At 40.9% G+C, this 22,578-nt stretch overlaps 1 protein-coding gene across 1 annotated transcript in view; it reads left to right on the forward strand.

The window, feature by feature from the left end:
• The first annotated feature begins 3,955 nt into the window (after positions 1-3,955).
• Positions 3,956-22,578, forward strand: part of SCFD2 (sec1 family domain containing 2) — a 398,024-nt gene continuing 379,401 nt past the window's right edge. Inside the window, exons 1-2 of the mRNA XM_060012557.1 lie at positions 3,956-4,914; positions 19,478-19,646. Coding sequence (XP_059868540.1) covers positions 4,077-4,914; positions 19,478-19,646 — 1,007 coding nt within the window. The 5' untranslated portion in view covers positions 3,956-4,076. The remainder of the gene's footprint in view (positions 4,915-19,477; positions 19,647-22,578) is intronic.

The raw sequence follows: 22,578 nt of genomic DNA on the forward strand, positions 1-22,578 counted from the left end.
TATTTTCTTCAACATATGTTATGGTTTAGGCCTTTTGTCCTTTGAACATCCTGAGAAACTGCACATGTGTAGAGTTTTCCTTTGTCTCTAGATACCACAACAAGGAATTAAGCCTCAATTATCCATCTTCCTCTGCATTCTGATATATGTTAACACTAAATTCTATGTTGCTAGTTGTTTCTGGCAATTGTATCATCTATTCACATCTACACTGCTATGTAAACTTCACATTCTTTAAGGGTGAAACAAAATTTTTTTGTTCACCAGATTCTCTCTTACAATATCAAGCAAATGGGAAGTGCTTAGTAAATCCTTAAGTGTTGATCATGAACAGAGAGGACTTAGAAATGAGATGGAGATAGGCTTGATTTTATGAGAATAGAAAACAATTGCTAGCTATTTTGAGCAGAAAAGTACAAATCACATTTAAATAAGGTACATCTGATGGTCTTAAGCATGCGATTTTAGCAAGAATTCATCTAACTCTGCCATGATGTCTGAGATGAAGAAATCAATTTTTTCCTGGGTTTTCTTCTCTCTTCTGTCTACCCTGTCCCCCAGGGTTATTTCATCCAACCCCGTGACTTTTAATACTGTCTATGTGATATATATCTATGACTCTCAATTTTCTGTCTGCATTCTTAATTTATCGTTAAGCTCAGGACAAGCTGCTCACTCAGGTGCTTCACCTGATGCCTCTCTGGGGTATTTAATAGGCATCTCAAACTTATGCCCAAAACAGAACTTGTGAATTCCCTTCCCAAACCTGTCCTATCCCACTTCCATTCTCTCCCAAGCTTCTCCATCGTATTATGAATAACCACCATCCAACTAGTTGTTCAGCCGAAACCTAAGGAATCATCCTTGATTCCCCTCTTTCCCTCTTGAGTCCCTCTCACGCCTATAAAAATCCATTAGCAAGACCTGTTACTTCTTCCTACAAAATATATCCCAAATCTGTCTACTTCTCTCCATCTCCACTGTCTACTTCTCTCCATCTCCACTGCAATTCACGTAACACAAACCCTTCAATAGTTTGTTACACATAAAATAAAATCCAAACTTCCTACGACGTGACCTATAAGCCCCTTCATGATCTGGCAGCCCTTTGGGTGGCATGTGGCTGTACAGGTTGTGTATTGCCCAACTTTATGCAGCCCCCCACATTTCCTCATTCTGAGTCACTTTTTGTCAACTCTTTAAGTGTCATTCCCTTACATACTCTATGCTTATCCCCTCCCAGTTTCTTCAGGCCTGAATTCCAACTCTGTATCTAACTCTCAGTCCCTAACTTTGTTCCATTATATATACATGTCCCACATGTCCATTATATATACATGTCAGCATTTTAGCAGAGATGTCTCTACTCATTCACTGAAACAGAAATCTAACTTCCCTCCAGGGACAGCACATCATCCTCATCCTTCTCTACTGTAGACCCACCATTTTTCTTCACCCAGTTGTACTGTGGAGCCTGGAGGAAGTATTGCCATTTCCTTCGCTCTGGTGGGCCACTACCAGACTGTTGTGGTGCCACTTTCTTTTGAAAATCTTTTGAAAATCCTCCTCCTTGCATACCTCCTTATTAACCACCTCTGCCTCTCTCTCTTCATTTCCCCTTATTCACAGATGATGTTGGGGTCTGGTACACAGTCTTCCGTTCCTTTACCACTTGGCATCATAACAAGTAACTTGCACATTCTGCTCATCTGTTTTTTGATCTCCTAGAATCTAACTATTCAACAATCTTCATTCATCCACATCAGCAGTCTGCATTTAGGGCCACACTATGGATCCCATTATATCCTAGAACTGTTCCCTCCTTGAATTTTAGGGGCCAAGTTACTTTCTTTGAACCTAATTTCATATTCTGCCAACTTTTTTTTTTTCAGATTCCATCTCACTTTTCCCTTTTCTGTCACTCACTACTGTTGACCACTCTATTCTTTTTGAAAGTTGCCCCCTTCTTTTCTAGTTCCTAGCTCCTATTTCTTCATGGGCCTCTCTTCAAACAGTACATTCAAGCTATACTAAACCATTTGTAGCTCCAGAGAACATGCTGTAAGGTTTCATACTTCTATACCTTTGTTCATGCTGCACTCTTTTTTTTTTTTTTTTTTTTTTTTTTGCGGTACGCAGGCCTCTCACTGTTGTGGCCTCTCCCGTTGTGGAGCACAGGCTCCGGACGTGCAGGCTCAGCGGCCATGGCTCATGGGCCCAGCTGCTCCGTGGCGTGTGGGATCCTCCCGGACCAGGGCATGAACCCGTGTCCCCTGCATCGGCAGGCAGACTCTCAACCACTGCGCCACCAGCGAAGCCCCATGCTGCACTCTTTGCTCTGCTGCCAGGAATGCTCCTCCCCATCCTGTACACCTGGTGAACACCTGGTTTTCTTTGAAGGCAACTCAAAACTTATGTCCTATATGAAACTTCTTCTGACCGCTTCCCTTTTTGCTTCACTTAGTCAGAGTTTATTTTTCCCACTTTATAACTCTTGAACATTTTTTTTTTTTATAAAAACGTTGCTCTGGGACTTCACTGGAGGTCCAGGGGTTAAGACTCTGTGCTCCCAATGTAGGGGGCTCTGGTCCAGGGGTTCGACCCCTGGTTGGGGAACTAAGATCCTGCATGCTGCAGCAAAACAAACAAACAAACAAAAAATTAAAAACATTGCTTCTGTAATGTTTTATTGCATTTGCTTGCTTTACGTGTGTGGGTTCTTTTATTTCAGATTCTTCTGAAGGCAAGACTGTGGCTTACTTCTATTTATATCCTCAGTGTCCAACACGGTGTCTGGAATATTGTACATGTCCATTAAAAGTTGGTTGAATATATTATTTATTATACTGATATGAACTGAGCATTTATTCAACAAACATTTATTGAACACCTGTTATTTTCTAGTGTTGGGGATACCAAGCTTCTAGCGCACCATCTAGCAGAACAGATATGTTAAGGAAAACAGGTATGTTAAAACTTACCCCAGATATGGCAAGTACTTAGCAGAGGTGTAAATTTTTCATGGATCAGGTAATATATCTTATTAACCACTGTATTTTGGAGCCTAACTCAGTGATTACACTTAATAAGTGCTTTATAAATAGTGATTGAATGAACTGAACCTGTAAAACATTCTGGGCTCAATCTGTTGACTTCATTGTGCAGCTGTTTAATGTTCTAAGCTGGGATAGCTGGAGAGAAATAGAGAAATCATGAAGGTTTTTGGTGCCATTATAACACATCTGGCTGTATTCTGTAGGCAACTGGGCCAGGAGATGATTTTAAGCAGAAAAATGGTTGAACAAGCTTAGTTTACTAGGAAGCAAACTGAATGGAAGGGAGAAGAGATGGAAAACTGGGAAATGATGGCGGGGTGAGGGTCACTGCTATTGTTCAGTTGACCGAAGACAGTGGATTAAGGCAGTGAGAGGAAGGATAGATGAGGAGAAAGGGCTGGATTCTAGATTTTTGAAGTGGATCAAGATTTAGTGCCAATGAGATGAGGGAAGGAAGATGGAGAAAGTGAAAGAGAAACCGTTGTCTGTTAGAGGTTTGTGTCCAATAATGTATGTGATAGTACTGTATAAACTAAGAAACATCACACAGCAGTTGGTTGTTTTTATCTTCTCTGGCTGCTCTTAGTTTTGCTGGGCAACACATCACTTTTAAAGAAATGCGTTCAGATCCAAGGAAAATATCATATTTCGAATTAGGATTTATCATTCCTGAGATTTCTCAAGGAGCAGCGAAGATAATCCGAGCAGAGAGGGAGACGAAAAGAAAATCCCTCAGCTCTTTCTTAGGCAGCTCCTTTCCACTTCCCCGAACTTTCGAGGCACCCGGGAGCCTCCAAGCCCCGCCCGTTTATTCCCAGCCTTCACCATTCTTCCGCGACGTCTCTACGCTAGCCAATCACGCTCCGTAACGTCATTACTATGCGCCCACACTGGATGAGTCGGAGGCCGTCCCACGTGTACTGTGTTGACTGTCAATGTCTCCGGGAGCCCAATTCCCGGAAGCTGTGAGCTCTGAGAGAAGTTCCTGCGCTCGGTGCCCTGAGTCTGCGAATACCCACCATGAGCACCCCAGGCGTGCTGACCTTCACCCAGCAAGCCTGGGAGCAGGTCCTGGCCAAAGTGAAACGGGCCGTGGTCTACCTGGACGCCGCCTGCGCCGAGAGCCTGCACTGGGGCTGCGGGTCCTCACGGCTGCTGGAGGCGGTGGGGAACTCTGCGTGTTACCTGCGGGAGTTTGAGCCAGCCGCAGTTGGTGGCGGAGCCGAGCAGCCCAAAGCGGTGTTTGTGTTGAGTTGCCTGCTGAAAGGCCGGACCGTGGAGACCCTACGGGACATCATCTGCCGCAGTCACTTCCAGTATTGTGTGGTGGTCACGGCTGTGAATCACGCAGTCCACCTCACGGCTAATCACGTGCCGCCGGCGGCGGCGGCTGAGCTGGAAGGGCAGCAGCCAGTGTTCGAGCAACTGGAGGAGAAGCTGTGTGAGTGGATGGGCAACATGAACTACACGGCTGAGGTGCTGCACGTCCCGTTGTTACTCGCATGTGCTGCTCCCCACCTTGCCTTGACTCCAGCTTTTGCTTCCCTTTTCCCACTATTACCCCAGGATGTGCATATCCTCAATCGTGCCCGATCGGACAAGAGGAGGCTGGGAAACCTGGCTGAGGTGGATGCCACTACCCTAACCCCTGAGCTGCTGCTGACGATTAGGTGCCTGGTGTCCGGCCTCAGTTCCCTGTGTGAGCATTTAGGGGTACGGGAGGAGTGTTTTGCTGTAGGTTCCCTCAGTCGGATCATCGCTGCAGATCTGGCCAGTTTTGCTCCCGCCAAGAACAGGAGGAAGACCGCCACAGGCAGGGCATCAGTGGTCTTTGTGGACAGAACTCTGGATCTCACAGGTAAGTGGCGTTTGCTGTGGAAGGCTTCATAACCGCTTTCCAAAGTGCTGGGACTTTCATTGATTCAACATATATTTTATTGACCTCTAACTATGTGTCAGGTTGAGAAGTCAAAGAAGAGCTAGATGGACACAGTCCCTGATCCCCCAGTTTATCGTCTAGAGGGGGGATACAGACAAGCAAATCAGCAAATTTGTTAAATGCTATCTTGGGTAAATACATCCTCAGCGTGCACTGCCCTTTTAAACAAGAACAACTGCATCTAGCCCAGAGATTGGAAAACCAGACTTATGCTGACATGGAGGAGAGCTGTCCACCTGGGAACCTTTTAGACATGTGCAGATATCAGTATTCACAACAATCCTTCATAAGAAAGCTTTAAGTTGTTGGAGAAGTATTAACAGATGAACAAGTGGAGGTAACCTGTACCACAAAACACGAAAATATTACAGTTAGTTGACTTTCAAGTTTCTTTACATGAGTGTTAATAAATGAGTCTGAACTTAAATTTCACCAGAAAAATGAGGCTAAACAGAATTGTAGAAAATATGTACAATTGTATTTAGTCTCATTTTCTGGTGAAAATATTTTCAAACGTTCATTTATTCTTAGCTCTCATTCTATTGAAGATTGGGTAATCCCAAATTGTAATATTTATACACATAAGTAACAAATGTTACCCTTAAAAATAGGTGAAGAAAAAACATTTTCTGATATTTGACATGTGCATTTATTTTCAAAGGTCAACTTTATTGTTCTCTAATTAGGTAGATGTAATGCTGCTGGTAGTGTAGGCTGGCCACACCCAAGTTCAGGGAGAATAATCAGGAAACTGACTTTGGCAAGCATTCCCTTCAGTAGGTTAAAAAAAAATGTCAAATGAAGTTAAAAAAAACCACAACAGGTGCATTTGAAGTTTGACCTTATAAGATTCATTTTCAGATCATAAAATAGAAAGTAAGCTAAGTGGTAATACTGAGATGTAAGCTTAATTATGTGACTGAAGTAACCAGGTGCTCAGCCTGTCAGTGTGATTTAAATAAAAGTAATCATTGTAACACCCCTGAACTCTTAGAGGATTAAAAACACCTGATGAGTGAGTATATGCTTGTTGAGTTTTTGAGTGCGTGGTATATACTGCTTATGCTTCTATTTCTTTTTGCCCAAAATGTGACATATTGTTTCATAATTAATCAAGGTCACATATTTTTGTGTCCCCCCCCCCCCCGCAAAGACTCCAGTTAGGCAAACTTTAATGTCCTGGCCGTCCAGCATCATAGCAACTACTCCTTTACATATTATGCATCTCTTCCTTGTATATGACTCTTCTAAATACAGAAAAAAACAAGGTAAGTGTAGCTTCTTGTCCTCTAAAAGCTTACAATACGAAGTAGTCAAGAATGATTTAGAAAATAAGGGCGCTAGGAAGACAAAGTTGCCATTCAGCACAATTATTTTATACTTTCTCTCGCTTCAAGCCTCCAGATTTCCCTCCCCATGTTCACCCCCTCAGCTTTCTTGGTTTATATAAGCCACCAGAAAACTGTATCTTCTTATCACTAAGTCTACCAACCTTTTTACCTCTGTACCCCACATATTTTTCTTTCCTTCCTTCATATTAAAAGATGTACTGTTCCTGCTACTATCTAATGCCAACTTTTCCTCCTTTGCAGACTAGATCTTTTCCTTTTTCACTTCTCTCATAGGTTTACTTCTTTCAAATACCCTCCCCTTTCCTAGATCATCATTTTTTTAAAAAAGTCTTTTCTACTAGGTTTTCCCCATCAAAATACACACAGAATGGAACATCTCCTTTCTTGACCCCTCAGGCTCAGTTTCATTTTTGCTCCATTTTTAGCAAACTTAGAAATTTGTACTTGCTGTCTCTACAATCATCTGCTTCAATTTTCCCTTGACTTCAATTAGGCTGTTTGCCCCTCAGTACTCCTCAGAAACTTCCTTTGTCAAGATCACTGGTGGCCTCCATGTCACCAAATCCAATATTCAATTATCAGAATCCATTTTACTCAGTCTGAAAGCAGCATTTGTCACAACAGAGTAGAGGATGTAAATAGTTAAAAAAATACAAATATTAAAGAAGTACAGAAGACATACAGATCATGCAGTTTCTTGTGTAATCCGATCAAAACATAAAACTGGCGACATGTTATTTGCTTGCTCACAACCCTCCCATCACACCCACTATCAAATCTAAGTTCGGTTTAGCACGGTTTCCAAGGCCATACATCACCTGCCTGTGTGTACCTATCCCACCTCATCCCTTATTGATCTCCCCCCACACACTGCTCTCCTGGCATGCTGGCCACCTTGCCATTTCTCAACATGCGAAGTATGTCCCAGCCCCAGGGCCTTTGATGTTCTTGTGCAGCTCAGCTTGGAATGCTCTTCCTTCAGGTGTCTACATGGTTTCGTCGCTCACTTCCTTCGAATCTCCACTCACATGTATCCTCAGACAAGCCTTCCCTGACCACTTTCTTTAGACACTCTCTAACCCCTTACCCTGCTTTATTTGCCATAGTCTTTACCACTACCTAACATGCTAATTGATTGTCAGTTGCCTGTCTCCTCCCATTTGAACGGAAGCTCGTGAAGGGAGGGGCTCTATTTTGGTTACTGTTTATTAACTAGCACTCAGAAGAGTGCCTTGAAAATAGTAGGTATTCAGTAAATATTTATTGAATGAATGGATGAATGAACAGGTGAATTAAAGATTGCTGACAGCTAGACTTTCATTGAGGTTAGTGTACTTATTTTTTCTGATTGAAAATACTTCTGAGATTCCTAAGTTGCATCACTAGTCATTCACAAATGCAGCGGGGCACACATTTTCTGAATATTCTAAAATTTGACAATTTGGGACCACAGTAGTATTTGAGAAAGGAAATAATAATATTAACTAATCATATTTATGTGATTATTTAATGGATAAAAATCACTTCCACATTACCTATTTGATCTTCTCAACAAATTAGGTGAGTTAAGTATTATTTATCATTTCAAGAATAAAAAATTGAGGCTCTGAAGTTCTTTACTGGAAAAAAGAAAAGCAGAAACATTAAGTGGTAGGCCAGATGTGACAGGATTGCTCCATTATTTCTATTAGTGACCGAGGTCAGCATCTTTTGTTTTCTGAATTGTCAGAGTTAAGTGCTCACTTTCTTTGTACTTGTTTAGGATCCTTCTGCCAGTAGGTGGGCTTCCAGGGTGTGCTTTAAATTGGTGATGGTACTCATTAAGCAAACTGGTGTGGGAGAAGACATTTTAGGTACATGAGACCATGTAAAAGGATATTTAATGTTAAAAGGGGCATTGTTCAAAGGGAGCAAATGGGAGGTCTCTCTGGGTAGATTCAAGGCAACAGGTAAAGAGAAAGAAAAATTCATTTACTTTGTCCAGGGCTTAGGACGAACCATGAAAGTATTGTTTTCAATAGAATGCCAAGAGAACTATGCAAGCTGATGATAAAGCAATGGGAGTGAACTTCCCAAAAGTTCCTTGAGGTATTTCCCAAGTACATTTAAAATTATAAGGACTCTGCTTCCTTCCTACTTTACTGAATAATTCAGTGGAAAAGCATCTAGGTGGGGCTAAGCAAGATAGGTGTCCATGCAGGGAGGAGAGCGCTACCAGGCCTGGGTGAGGGAGCTCAAGTTGGGTGAGATCTCCTGAGTGGGGAGAGGTGCCTGCATGAGGTGGTGGGTGGCAGCAACAGTGGCCTGGTGGGATAGGAGATAAAGGGAAGCCAGAGTGGGTGGCATAAAGGGGTGTCCCTGGGGCGTAACTATCTACCTCTCTACTGGTGCATGGAACGAGTTTGATTTGTGGTCCCCTCTGAAACCAGTAAGCTTTGGCATAGTGTAGCCAAGAAAAGGTCCATGATCTACTTCCCATTTTAAAATTATGACATTCTCTCCTTCAGAAGGGATCTAAATTATATCTGGCTGGTGGAGGGTAGATTTTGGAGGATAGATACTAATTGGAGCAAGTTTGTTACTATGTCCTAATAACTTATAAATTGAAGTTTTTTTAATGGATACCTTTTGGATAACCCTCCATACTGTCTTCCAGATGGTCAGTTTAATGGTTCATTTATTTCAAAAATGTTTCAACATAGTGTTATTATTTCATATTGGTAATCCTCAGGGCTGGTTTTCAGTTGGTGCGTAGCTGTATTGTCAAACCTGTTTTTTAAATACTAAAGTACTTCTGTACTAGCCAGTAAAGGGAAATTCTCTACTTGTTGAGAATTACCTGTTACTGTTGCCTGGTGGAGGCGAGTGATAGGGCTTAGGAGCATTGTGGTGTGGATGCAGCTGACCCCCAGGGGTGTTGAGGCAGCAGAGGGAACTCATGCTGGTAGTGATGGTTGTAGAGATTCAGCACTTCTCCTCTGCTCCAGAGTGGCCCAAAATTGGATGGGGTGGTAGGGTAGGTGGTGTTGGTGGCATTATTTTTGGTGCGGGTGCTTTCCAACCTTGATCCAGGCTCTGGCGTCCAGGAACATACCCAATCACCATGCTCAATATTTTTACTGATCTTTCCTGGATGCAACAAGCATAAGGAGCTGGGGAGCTCATGACTTGTTGTTACAAGAATCTGGCGTGGGGCTTCCCTGGTGGCGCGGTGGTTGAGAGTCCGCCTGCCGATGCAGGGGACGCGGGTTCGTGCCCCGGTCTGGGAGGATCCCACGTGCTGGGGAGCGGCTGGGCCCGTGGACCGTGGCCACTGGGCCTGCGCGTCCGGAGCCTGTGCCCCACAACGGGAGAGGCCGCGGCAGTGAGAGGTCCGCGTTATGGAAAAAAAAAAAAAAAAAAATTGGCGTCGTTTCTTTTCTAATTTTTAGTGGAGTACAGTTGATTAAAAATGCTATGCTAGTTTCTGCTGTACAGCAAAGTGAATCAGCTATACATATACCGGTGTGGTTTCTTGCATCATATTGGGGTTTAGACAGAATGTGGGGCATTGTTTAGCCAGGGATAGCTGTAGCATATAGATGATTACACCAACAGTTTCTAAAAGTCAAAAGGTAATTGTAAATGATCGGAATGACTTGAATGGTTTGAATTTCAATTTAAATTATGTGACAGCAGTTTTTTCGGTACGCGGGCCTCTCACTGTTGTGGCCTCTCCCGTTGCGGAGCACAGGCTCTGGACGCGCAGGCTCAGCGGCCATGGCTCACGGGACCAGCCACTCCGCGGCATGTGGGAACCCGTGTCCCCTGCATCGGCAGGCGGACTCTCAACCACTGTGCCACCAGGGAAGCTCCAGCAGTTTTAATATAGCGGCCAAAGGGAAATACATTTTTAGTTTTTTATTTAGATGTTAATTTATATACCTAGTATATTAATTTGTTATTTGTTAAATATTTTGCATGCCATTTTTGATAATTTACCATTAGAAGATTTATATGCCTATGTATATATTCTTGGATGTAAAACTGACACTACCAAAAATAACCTCCAATAGTTCATAAATATTCGGCAGTGTTAATATCATGCTTACAATTTTGAGAAATTTCTCTTTTTGTCATCATCTTTGCTGAAAGTAATACCGCTTTGTCTAATAGTTGGGTTTTTTTTTCAGTAAACATTTATTGAGTGCCTACTATGTGCCAAGCGTTGTTCCAGGTCTAGGGAAACAGTGGTGAACAAGATAGACAAGTTCCTTGCTCCCTTGAAGCAGTTGATAAGCTCTCAGGGCTGAAAAATAGAGAAAGTTTGTTGCAATTGTTTGAGAAGTAAATGGCCACCAGTGTCTGTTGCTACGATTTTGGCATACTTCTACCATGTCTAGCCCACACAGAAGCTTGTGTCTCTGCAGAGTGCTTCAGGCATGTTTGCATAGGGGATTTAAATACAGCATTCTACGGACTGTTCTGGCTTCTAATTTGTTTCAAGGGACAATTAAAAAGGTAGACGTGATTTATGAATCTCGAAAAGTTTGAGTCTGGTTTTCTTTCCATTCTTTTCTGGCTCTTGAGATCGACTAGAGAGCTTTGTTGATAGTCTACAAGTTCAAGATCAAAAGATAGGAGGTGGCGGTAACTCTGGGAAATAAATTTCCTTTCTTGGTTCAATTCTCCTGAATTTTAGTTTCATGTAAACTTTTAAATTAAATTTAGTCAGTTAAAGGTTAACTCCCAATCCAATGGGTGGTTCTTAATCCTGGGATTATGGTATACTTGTGCATTTATATTTGCTTTAAGGTGTGATTGTATATTATTTTGTTAAAGTCTTGAAATTTGAGACTATTAATAGTGGCTGACATTTGAGAGCATACTACTTTTCTCAGCAATCTACATATATAAACTCCTTTAATATTCATAATAATTCTTTTATAATTATCCCCATTTCACAGATGAGGAAACGGAGACATATAGGAGTTAACTAACTTACCCAAGATCACACAGCTTGTAAATGGCAGAGTTAGGGTTTGAACCTTGACAGCTTGCTCTAGAGCATGTGCTCATAATCTCTCTCATATGTGAGGCTATCATCGTCCTGGTTAGTAGAGATGATGCTGATATGACCTCTAGAAGCTAGCACCTTCCAAGACTAAACACAGTTGTTGGACTCTGGTGCTGCCTTAGTATTCAAAGAAGTGACTTATTCTTTCCTCCCCCATCTCCCCCAATCTGATTTTCCACAAAATGCAAAATAACCAATTAATATCTTTATTTTAGGGTTCAGAGGATACTGTTTAAAATAAGCATAGGTATGAGGAACAACTGAGAAGCCATTTAAGGCTCTGACTAGATTGCAGGTGTTAGATCCAGACCAGTATAATAACTTCAAGTCTTAGCTTAGTGACTTACTTGTTGTTTGATTCTCATTGAGCCTTTTTAGGGTTTTCTCATTTGTAAACAGGGGAAAAGAGTGACCTTGAAGTGCTGTTGGAAACATATGAAATCATCCATCCATCCATCCATCCATCCATTATATAACTAAAACAGTAGATAAGAGATTAAAAAGTGATAGGGTTTCCATTTTATTTTATTTTATTATTTTTTAAGCATTTAAAAAATTATTTTATTTATTTTTGGCTGTGTTGGGGCTTTGTTGCTGTGTGTGGGCTTTCTCTAGTTGCGTTGAGCTGGGCCTACTCTTCGTTGCGGTGCGCAGGCTTCTCATTGTGGTGGCTTCTCTTGTTGCAGAGCACGGGCTCTAGGCATGCAGGCTTCAGTAGTTGTGGCTCGTGGGCTCAGTAGTTGTGGCTCGCAGGCTCTAGAGCTCAGGCTCAGTAGTTGTGGCACACAGGCTTAGTTGCTCCACGGCATGTGGGATCTTCCCGGACCAGGGCTCAAACCTGTGTCCCCTGCGTTGGCAGGCAGATTCTTAATCAGTGTGCCACGAGGGAAGCCCGGGTCTCCATTTTAGATAGCATAGCTAGGGAAGACCTCTCTGAGGATGTGACATTTGAGCAGAGATTGACAAGAGAGAGGAAGCAGGCCATGTGACAGCCTTGGTATTGAACATATAAGACCCAGGGAATGGCAAGTGCAAAGGACCTGAGGTGGGAATATGCTTGACATGTTTGAGGAGGCTCGTATGGCTTCCTTCAGCTTGCCCTGCAAGCAAGGAGGGTGGTGATAGGAGATAATGTTGGAGAGATAGGCAGAAGGAATGCATTGTAGGGCAAAGTAAAGACTTAGAGTAAAAGCCAAAGTATGATGGGAAAGTTGGAGGGTTTTGAGCTGTGATGACATGCTCAGATTTACATTATACAGGATGATATATGTAAGGAGTAAGGGGATTGCAGTAGATCCTCAATATATGGTAACTGCTACCACTTATCTAGGTTGTGTAATAGGCATGAGTGGCTAGTTACAGTAGCCTTAGCTCTGCCCCTCCCTAGTCATAAGTCAGTTTCCTGATCTGTGAAATGAGGATAATAGTACCCACCAGAAGACTGAGAGGGTAAAATAAGTTAACATGTCTAGCTCCTCGAACACTGCCTGGTACATAATGGGGAATATGTGTATTAATACTTTTATTAATTAATGATATGCCTTTAAAATGATTTAATGTTTTATTCTTTTAAATGTATGTTTTCCCCCTAAGTATAAGACCAAGAACATAAGTACAAGAGCAATTTGCCACACATGTAACCCAGAAGAATTTTACTACCTGACCTATTATCTGCCACTAAAGTAAGTGAGAGTTGGTTAGAATTAACCATTTGTCACAAACTGTATTCTGTCATACCTAGAGAAAAAAAAATGAAGTGCAGTAAGTGAAAGAGTCTTTCTGTACAATCCTGCAAGATCACTACAATTTTGGTTACTTAGGGGAGTGTAAAGAATGACATGGATGATTTCGATTCATTTCATAAATGTTTATTGAGCAACTTTTATATGCAGGCTCTGTGCTAGGTGATAGTGACATAAAGCCTCCCTATTCAGTGTGTCCTGGCAGCCTCAAGCCCAACTGGAAGCTAATTAAAAATGCAGAATCCCAGGCTTCACCCCAGGCTTAAGAATCACAATTTTAACAAGATCCTCGGGTGATCTGAATGTGCCGTTAAGTTTGAGAAGTGCACGCATAAAGATCAAACAGTTAAGAAGACTCTTGTCTATGAGGAAGTCATAATCTATGAGGAAGCACAAAGCTTAGCAAATTCACGTATGAATGATATGTGCCTTCATATGGTTTAGGTACAAATATTCTCTTAAGGGGTGGCCATTTCTAGACCAGTGGTTCTCACATTCGAACCACCCCAGAAAGTCTGATTTTTAAAAGTGGTCTGGGCAGAGTCTGGAACCAGTATTCTTTTAAAAGCTCCCTATGTTTGCAAACATGTAAGAAGGAGCATAGGTTGTTCTGGGAATTCTTTTTAGGTAATTTTTTAGTAGAGCTTAAGGTTGGGATGAATGACTGAGGGAGAGGTAAGAGATCAGGAGGGAAGGGTGATAAAGATGATGAGGAAAGATAAAGGCTTTAAATTTCATGCTTGGTGAGGAGCCATAATAAGTTTTTAGGCAGGCAAAGTGCATGTACAGATTTTCTGTTGAATGAGTTCTCTGGTGGATGATGTGATGGATGGATTTATTGATTCCAAAGTGGGAACTGAGGGGGGATGGGTAGGTTTTTTGTTATTGTTTTGCTTGCTTTTTTTAATAGTCAAGTTTATTAAAGTATAATTTACATATAGCAACATTCATCCTAAATAGTGTGTAGTTCTGTCAAACAACATATAGTCGTGTAACCACCCACCACAATCAAGATATAAGAGGAGTGCCATCGCTCCGAAAAATTCCCTTTGTACCCCTTGTAGGCAGTCTCTCCTCTTACTCTCATATCTGGCAACCATGGAACCATTTCCTGTCCCTAGAGTTTTATCTTTTCAAGAATGTCATATAAATGCAGTCATATCGTATATAGCCTTTTGAGTGGCCTCTTTCCCTTAGCATAATACGGTTTAGATTCATCCATGTTGTAGCTTCTATCAGTAGTTCACTCCTTTTTATTAATGAGTAATATTCAGGTGTATGGATGTAGCACAGTTTGTTAATTTGTTCATCAGTTGGGCTGTATCCTTCAAGTGTGTAGAGAGGAATAACATTGATAGCTGTCGGCTCAACTAATACTGTGTGGTGTGCAGTGATTCTTTTTTTTTTTTTTATTTTTCCAGTGATTCTTAACTGTTTTGAAATTAAGGAACTTTTTTTTTGAGCAACTGGTCAAAGTTGTGGATTATCTAGATAAAAGCATAAACTTAAAATATTTCTCATAAAATTCAACCCTCCCATGCACCCATAGAGGAGCCCAGCCTAGGAGCAGTGGGCTCCTTGAGATAAAAGCAAGAAATACTGGCGGCTAGGAGACTATTGATCAGGAGACTATTAAAATATCTAGGTAAGAAATGATGTGAATTTATACCAAGTCAGTAATAGGAAGGATGAAGAAAGGAGTAGTTGAATATTTAAGTGAGAGAATTAATAGAGTGGTGACTGATATAATGGTAGAAGGTTAAGAAGAATTTGAAGACATGCCAAGTATTCTAGCCTGGGCAATTTCAGAATCCATTCACAGAAAGAGGGAGTGTAGGAGAAGATTTAAGTTAGGGCAGTATAATGAATGCTATGTGACTCTTATCTAAAATTACTGTGTGGTGAAAACTACTTACTGAATAAACCTATAGAAGTACTGCCTTATTATTCTCCTGCCTCCATCCCCCCAGGGTCCTACCTGGTATATGGCAAACTGAAACAGCCTTTTGACCAGTATGTATTATCTACCTTAATACATCCCCTTTGTACTAGATTTGACTGATATGAGCCAACCATAGGTAGTGTTAGAAATGGTAGTATTAAAGAGTAATTAATAACTAACACTCCTTTAACCATCCAGATTCTAAATTGAATATGGAGTAAAGAGTTGGCAGGCAGAGGCCAAAATACCAGTTTTATGGTGGATACAGTGAACCTTAAAGAATGTGGCTTACATCTATGGGCAAGTGAGATTCCTAACACCAAATTCTTGGGTTGGAAGGTTTACCCACTCAGCATCAGGAGTGGACCAGAGAAAGTCTTTTTCCCTTTTTCCAAGGGCAGAACCTATCCTAGGCAGAATGAGTAGAACCTGACAACCCAGGGGGAAAGGGATTGATTGAATGAGGTGAGGCAAGTTCAGAAATGTTATGCTAATTGTTGTCCTTCTACATAGAAGGAAACATCAGGAGCAATAATGAAATATTCTGTTCTTAGAAGACAGAAATGTCATCAAATACTGAAACATCTCAAAATAATGAAAGATGGTCAAATATTCTTAAGAAAGAGTCATGGGGAATCAGAAAGGAGGTGAGGTGTTTTTTTTTTTTAAGATTTGTGTATTGTGTAGTTTTTAAAAAATTAATTAATTTTTATTTTTGGCTGTGTTGGGTCTTTGTTGCTGCCCGTGGCTTTCTCTAGTTGTAGCAAGCAGGGGCTACTCTTCGTTGCAGTGTGCGGGCTTCTCATTGCGGTGGCTTCTCTTGTTGCAGAGCACAGGCTCTAGGCGTGCGGGGCTTCAGTAGTTGTGGCTCGTGGGCTCTAGAGCGCAGGCTCAGTAGTTGTGGTGCACGGGCTTAGTTGCTCCACGGCATGTGGGATCTTCCTGGACCAGGGCTCGAACCCGCGTCCGCTGCACTGGCAGGCGGATTCTTAACCACTGCGCCACCAGGGAAGTCCCAGGAGGTGAGTTTTTGAATATACTAATTCCAAGAATCCAGTAACCCTATCTCAACACAAAGGGACACTGTGCATAATCCCAAAATATCCTGTTTGTGAAATGTAGAGAAGGCTCTTGTGTTTTTATCTTTAAGCCCTACTACAGTATGACTGAGCTCTTGTGAAGATGCCTCAATTCTTGCTTCTCACTTTATTCCTTATAAGTAGAGGCAAGTGTAGATGTTATATGCCTTATGATGATGATACTGGCACATACATTCACATGTGATCCACAGGGTCATACAGGATTGCTATTTTTCCGGTGCTGTTAACTATAAAAGTTTAGCCTTTGAAACAGTTGACTGAATTTAGGATCTCAAATACTGAGCTTCAAAGATATTTAGGTGTTGGTTGGACCAACTCTGAGTTTTTAGCTTGGTAAAATAGCACCACATTTTTGGAAGTTGCCTCAGATCACACAAGGAGCTAATGGAGGATGGGACCACTAGAGCCCATGTATCCAATTTCTTGTTCCTATACCCTCTTTAGAAAAGAAGGCATTGGGAAATAAACCATTCTCTGGCCAGACTAGATCCCATTGCTCTTGGCTAGATTAACAGTTGGACAGGGAAAAATAACTGGGTTCAGCTTGACTTCCACTCTTCAGCGTCTTAAATAATACTTTAAAATTTCTATAATAACGGAAAAATTAAGCTCTCTGAAAATTTAAGTGTGATACAAATCTTGGCATTTTATTCATTTCATAGAGGAAGAATCTGAAGTTACCGTGACATTGAGAGGCCCCAAATGCTTAGTCTATGTTTGAGTCATGTAACTGGCACTAATTAAATTTTTAAAATGTATATTGAACCCTCTAAAGCTGGACATGCAACAAACTGTATTCAGGGAAGAGCAGGACATGAGTTGAAATCCTATACCTACCTGCTTTATCCTTCATTATCACGCATGTTAAATACACATTCCTTTTGACTAAACCTAAAAAGTTGAGTAATCCTGCTCATGTAAATTTGGCATTTTGTTAATTCTCATATATAATATTTTAAACAGTTTCTGAAAGAGTGTAAATTATTTTTCTAATTAATTTAGGTCAGTCTCATGTGCTCCTTGCAGAAAACACGGGGGAAAAATTAATTTTAGGTAGAGTTTACATCAACCAAAGTCCTACCATTCAAAGATAACCCTTGGTAAAATTTTGGGATATTTATATGTGTGTATAGCATGTTTTTTCATTTCATTACAACGGGAATATATGTTCACCATAGAAAGTTTAGAATCTATAAATAAATAGAAGAAAATAAAAATCACAATTTGAGAACTGCTTCAGTAAATATGCCATAATTTAAAAAAACTACTCCTCTACTTCTGAACATTTAGGGTGTTAGTGTATAATATTTTAAGGATGTAAATGATACATTGGTTCTGTAAAAATAACTATTAGCTATTAAACCTTAAGGAAAAATAAGTATGTCATGTCTTGACTTCTCATATTTGGAGAGTTTCAGGAGGACTGGATTAGTCAACAGTTTTAATTTGCCAAAGGTTTAATGAACTGAGACTTGCCAAAGACCCCTGCATTTAGCATAGGGAGGAAGAGTGAGTAGCAGCTAGATTGTAGGGGCTAAAGAAGTTAGGAAAGAAAGGCAGAACATATAGACTACTTGTCTGTACCATGTGTCTGTGAATGGCAAATAAAAATAAGAATAGCTTGGGGGCAGGGCTCAGAATTTGGGCACCAGGTTCAAAGAAGAGTTATTGTAGTGATGAGTGGAAGTTTTCAAATAAGTGAGGAGGTTACTAGTGGAGAGAGAAATGATGCTATGGGGTAATCGTCATATCTCCATTCTTTCCAGGCTTAAAGATATTATTCACTTAGAGACTTCTGACTGCCCTGTGGATCTCAGGGCCACTTATAGTCACTAGGCATTCATTCAGCAAGTATTTAATGAGTAGCTTGTAGTGTGAGTGCTGGGGAGACAACCATAAACTATAGACAACATAAATAAGACATGGTTCCTTCCAGGCCTAATAAGTGAATATTTTACTGGTAGAATTAGAACTCTTTTCTTTAGCATCAGAAGCCACATTAGAAGCACTCATGCTGGTTCTGTCTTAAGTCATTTTTATGGGCCTGATTTTTTTTTTTTAATGGCGTGGTTTTTGGAGTTCTGCCTCCTGAGTTTGAATTCTTGCTCTGTAATTTACAACATATATAATTGTGAGCAAGTTACTTAAACTGAATCTTCTACTCTGTCAATGAGCATAATAATACCTACCTATTAGAGTTGTTCCAAGAATTAAGTGGATAATAAATGTACAGTATGGAAGTTAATACCTGGTACATCATAAGCTCTCAATAAATATTAGCTATTGTGATGAGGAAGACGATGGTGCTGACAGTGATTCCTTGGATTTCTGGTTTAGTCTTTTCTACCTAGTTCTTCTGTGCAATTAATATGACATGGCAAAAACAATAGAGATAGACATTAGGAAGTAAAATAGTAATTGATTTGAAGTGGGTGGGATCAAAACAAGTTGATTTGGCCAGTCCCACCCATTGTTGGAATCATGTCTTCCAAGCATTGATGGCTTTTGGAAAGATAACTTGGTCTCATGGAAAAAGCATTAAACTGTGTCATTGGTCTTGAATTTTAATTTGAGCTTATTAATTCATTTGTTATTAAAAGAATTAATATATGTAAAGCACCTAGAGCAGTGCCTGGTACACAGAAAGCACTGTATAAATGCTTTTATCACTGCAAACTGTTACTATTCATTCATTTGTTCTTTCCTTCATCTAACAAATAATTAGTGAGCCTGCTAGCTGCCAAGTTGCCTGCTAGACATGGTGGGTAGAGGGTGAACTAGATAAATGGTTGCCATGATGAAGATAAACTTCTAGCAAAGGGGAGATCTGCTATTCTTGGTCAGGTCTCTAAGCCTTTCTGGGTCTTAAGGTCTTCATCAGTAAAATAAAGAAAATCCTTTGGGCTCTAAAATTTCAGGATAGTGTTGTCCTATCACGCCATTTACCTGACCTTCCAAATGTTTATTATTTATTTATCCACTAAATACCTATTGATGCCTACTATGTGTAGGCACTATGCTAGGTGCTGGGAATTATAGCAGTAACCAGAGCAGACACAGTGCCTGCTCTCAGGGACCATTAAGTCCAACACACAAGACATACATTTTGTAGGTAATTGTGAGATTGATTAGTGTTACTAAGGGCAGAATGTTAGGTTTATGTTATTGATTTGTGTAACAGAAGCTAAAAATGGATACTGTTTTTGATAGAAGGAGTATTATAGAACATTAATTTAGCTGCTTTTTTCCTCCCATTTTGTGAGTTCATATTTTCTTGTCTGCTTAAACAGGGGCGGTTGGACATCATGGAGACAACTTGGTGGAGAAGATCCTTTCAGTGCTTCCCCAGCTTCCGGGCCACACCAATGATGTGATGGTTAACATGGTGGAGCTCACTGCACTCCAGGCCGAGGAGGAGAATCAGAATATGGTTGCACCCGGCTGTCTCGCACAATCCAAGTAAGATGTGTAGTTTTTTCTCTCATCCTTTTCTTTCTCTTCCCTTTTCTTTCTCTTGTAGATTGTTCCTGTAGAAAGGAAACGATGAAGAATCAGTCTGGTTGAAAAATTCATAGTGGATAGCATTTAGAAAAAAGAGTTTTTTCTTAACTTTGAAATAACCATATTCATTAAACAACGAAAGCCAAAAAGTATGGAATTTTATAGAGGTGTCATTTGGATGTAATATACACTTGTTCCCAGGGTCAGCTAAGTGAGTCAATTTACGCACCCACAGACAGCTTCACATGGAGTTGAGGCTAGGCTTACTCAATTTCTCTTTCCCAGTTGACCTTTCAACATGACTAAAATACTGCCCACATAGCTCTGAAACAGTGCCATCTTTTTATATGTAAATGATGTACTTTTGGGCATCAGTGTGAAATGTTTTTATTTCTACTTATACTTTTTCACATGGTTAGAGAAACCAGAGAAAGAAGATGGGGTACTTTAGGTTATGCAGAGTTCCAAAAATAAAAGAATATTTCTTCAGAAACATGACAATAAAAAGATACAATAGTTACCTTTTCTACTTTGTCCTTCATCAACAGTTCTTGAGAAAAAAAAAATATTAGAAGAGAAAAAATGTGTGAGTATCCGTTTCCCTTATCTCCAAGTTTTAAACAAAACAGGGCCTTTCAGCCTTATAGTTTCCAATCTTAACAGTAACAGATACATTTGGAATTTCCTATCATATTTGGAATGAATTTCCAGCTCCTGAAGTTTTCAACTTTTTTGTAGTTAGTTAATGACATTTACTGGATGCCCAGTGTGTATGGGCCAGTGTGGGAAGAAAAAAGTTCTGTACCCTGTCGTTTTTGTATGCTTATGCACACTTTAATAAAAGCAAAGGCCCTGTGCTCACTTTGGCAACATATGTACTAAAACATAGGCCTAAGGGCTTGAAGCTATGCAAACCCAGAAGTAATTATGGTTGGAAATATTTTTAGCTGCTCAGAGGGCCATTCAGAAGTTAATTATTAAGGACTTACTATGAGCCTTACTCTGGAGTAAGTAATATGAAGGACATAGAATAATATAAAATGTCATTCTTGCCTTCAAGGAACACTTTTCTTATTCTAGTCGTGATTTAGATAAGGTACAATTAAAAACCGGTAGAATGATATGAAATCAAGACTCCTGTGTCTACTACAGATTATAATTCCTGTAAGTGAAGTAACAGGTTAATGTGGTCTTTGTAGATCAGTGTGGGCTTTGTGGAAATGGTGGTGCTTGATTCAATTATGTCTTGAAGGATTTAGAAAAGGAAAGAGGGCTAGCATGAGCATAGGTGTGGAAACAAGAATGGTCAGGGCCTAATGTGATAGGTTGTGAGGAAAAAGGACGTCTCACTGGACACCACTGTCATCAGCTCTATAACATTTTTCGGGACTTACTGTGTGCCAAGCACACTTCCAGGCATTTTACATTTGGGAAGTCATTTAAGTTTTAAAATAACCCAATGAGATAGGTGTCTTTATTCCATTTTACAGATAAGGAAGCTGAGGCAGAAAGACATTAAGTAACATAGCTAGCAGGGCTTGGAGTTAGAATTTGAGCCCAGAATGTTTGATTTCTGAGCCACTGTCTTAACTTATACGCTGTGTATGCAGGGGCCAGAGAAGCTAGGCTCATGAATAGCTATAAAGAGACATGAGAGAGAAAAATAAGGTTACTTCATGATTTAATTTGGGGAGGCCTATTTGTTCAACATAATGGTTACACAAACAACAGAAATCAGTTTTGGCTAATTTCAGCAAAAAGGGGATTTATTAAAGGGGATTGGAAAGCTAATAGAATCAAAGGAAGAACTGTTAATCAAATTTTGTAAAGGACTATACAGTTCCAGGGGCCTAGGGGGCAAGAACTCAGGAAAAGCTCTTCAAGGCACTGACACCAGAGAGACTGAACTTTAACTGCTTTCTGTCTTGAGTCATTCTGCTTACGAGTCAGATTCCAGGGGAAAAGGCAAGATTGGCCTACCTTGGGCCTTGTGGTCACCCTTTGCCCAATGGGGGTCGGGAGCAGTTCATACTGACTGAGAGTTGTGTCAGGATCGGATGGCATGGCAGAGAGGTGGTTCTCCAAAGGGAAACTGAAACATTTATCAGAAGAAAGGGAAAAGGATACTGGGAAGGCAGAAACAGTAGATGCCCCTTAATAATAACAGCACACACTTAAAGAGGACTTACTGTGTAACAGGCATGGTTCTGAGCACTTTATGTATAGTAACTTATTTAATGCTCACAACATCTCTATGAGGTGAGTTCTACTATCCTCCCCTTTTATAGATGAGGAATGAGGTTAAGTAACATGACACACACAAGTGATGGGGGCCTATATTTGAACCCCGGCAGTTTGGCTGTAAAGTCAGTGCTGTCAGTGCTTACTGTTACCCTATGCCACCTCCACAGACGCCTAAGACAGTTACAAAAGGAACATGTGAGCCCCAGAGAAGGTGGCAAAAGAGAGAAGAGTTGAATCCATCTTTTTTTTTTTTTTTTTTTTTTTTTTTGCGGTACGCGGACCTCTCACTGTTGTGGCCTCCCGCATTGCGGAGCACAGGCTCTGGACGTGCAGGCTCAGCGGCCATGGCTCACGGGCCCAGCCGCTCTGCGGCATGTGGGATCATCCCAGACCGGGGCATGAACCCATGTCCCCTGCATCGGCAGGCAGACTCTCAACCACTGCGCCACCAGGGAAGCCCTGTGTTGGGTCTTAGTTGCTGCGCGCGGGCTTTCTCTAGTTGTGGTGAGCGGGGGCTACTCTTCCTTGCGGTGTGCGGGCTTCTCATTGTGGTGGCTTCTCTTGTTGCGGAGCATGGGCTCTAGGTGCACGGGCTTCAGTAGTTGTGGCACACGGGCTCAGTAGTTGTAGCTTGTGGGCTCTAGAG

The sequence above is a fragment of the Delphinus delphis genome, chromosome 5 (genome assembly GCF_949987515.2).
Source record: "Delphinus delphis chromosome 5, mDelDel1.2, whole genome shotgun sequence".
In the NCBI taxonomy this organism is placed as follows: Eukaryota; Metazoa; Chordata; class Mammalia; order Artiodactyla; family Delphinidae; genus Delphinus; species Delphinus delphis.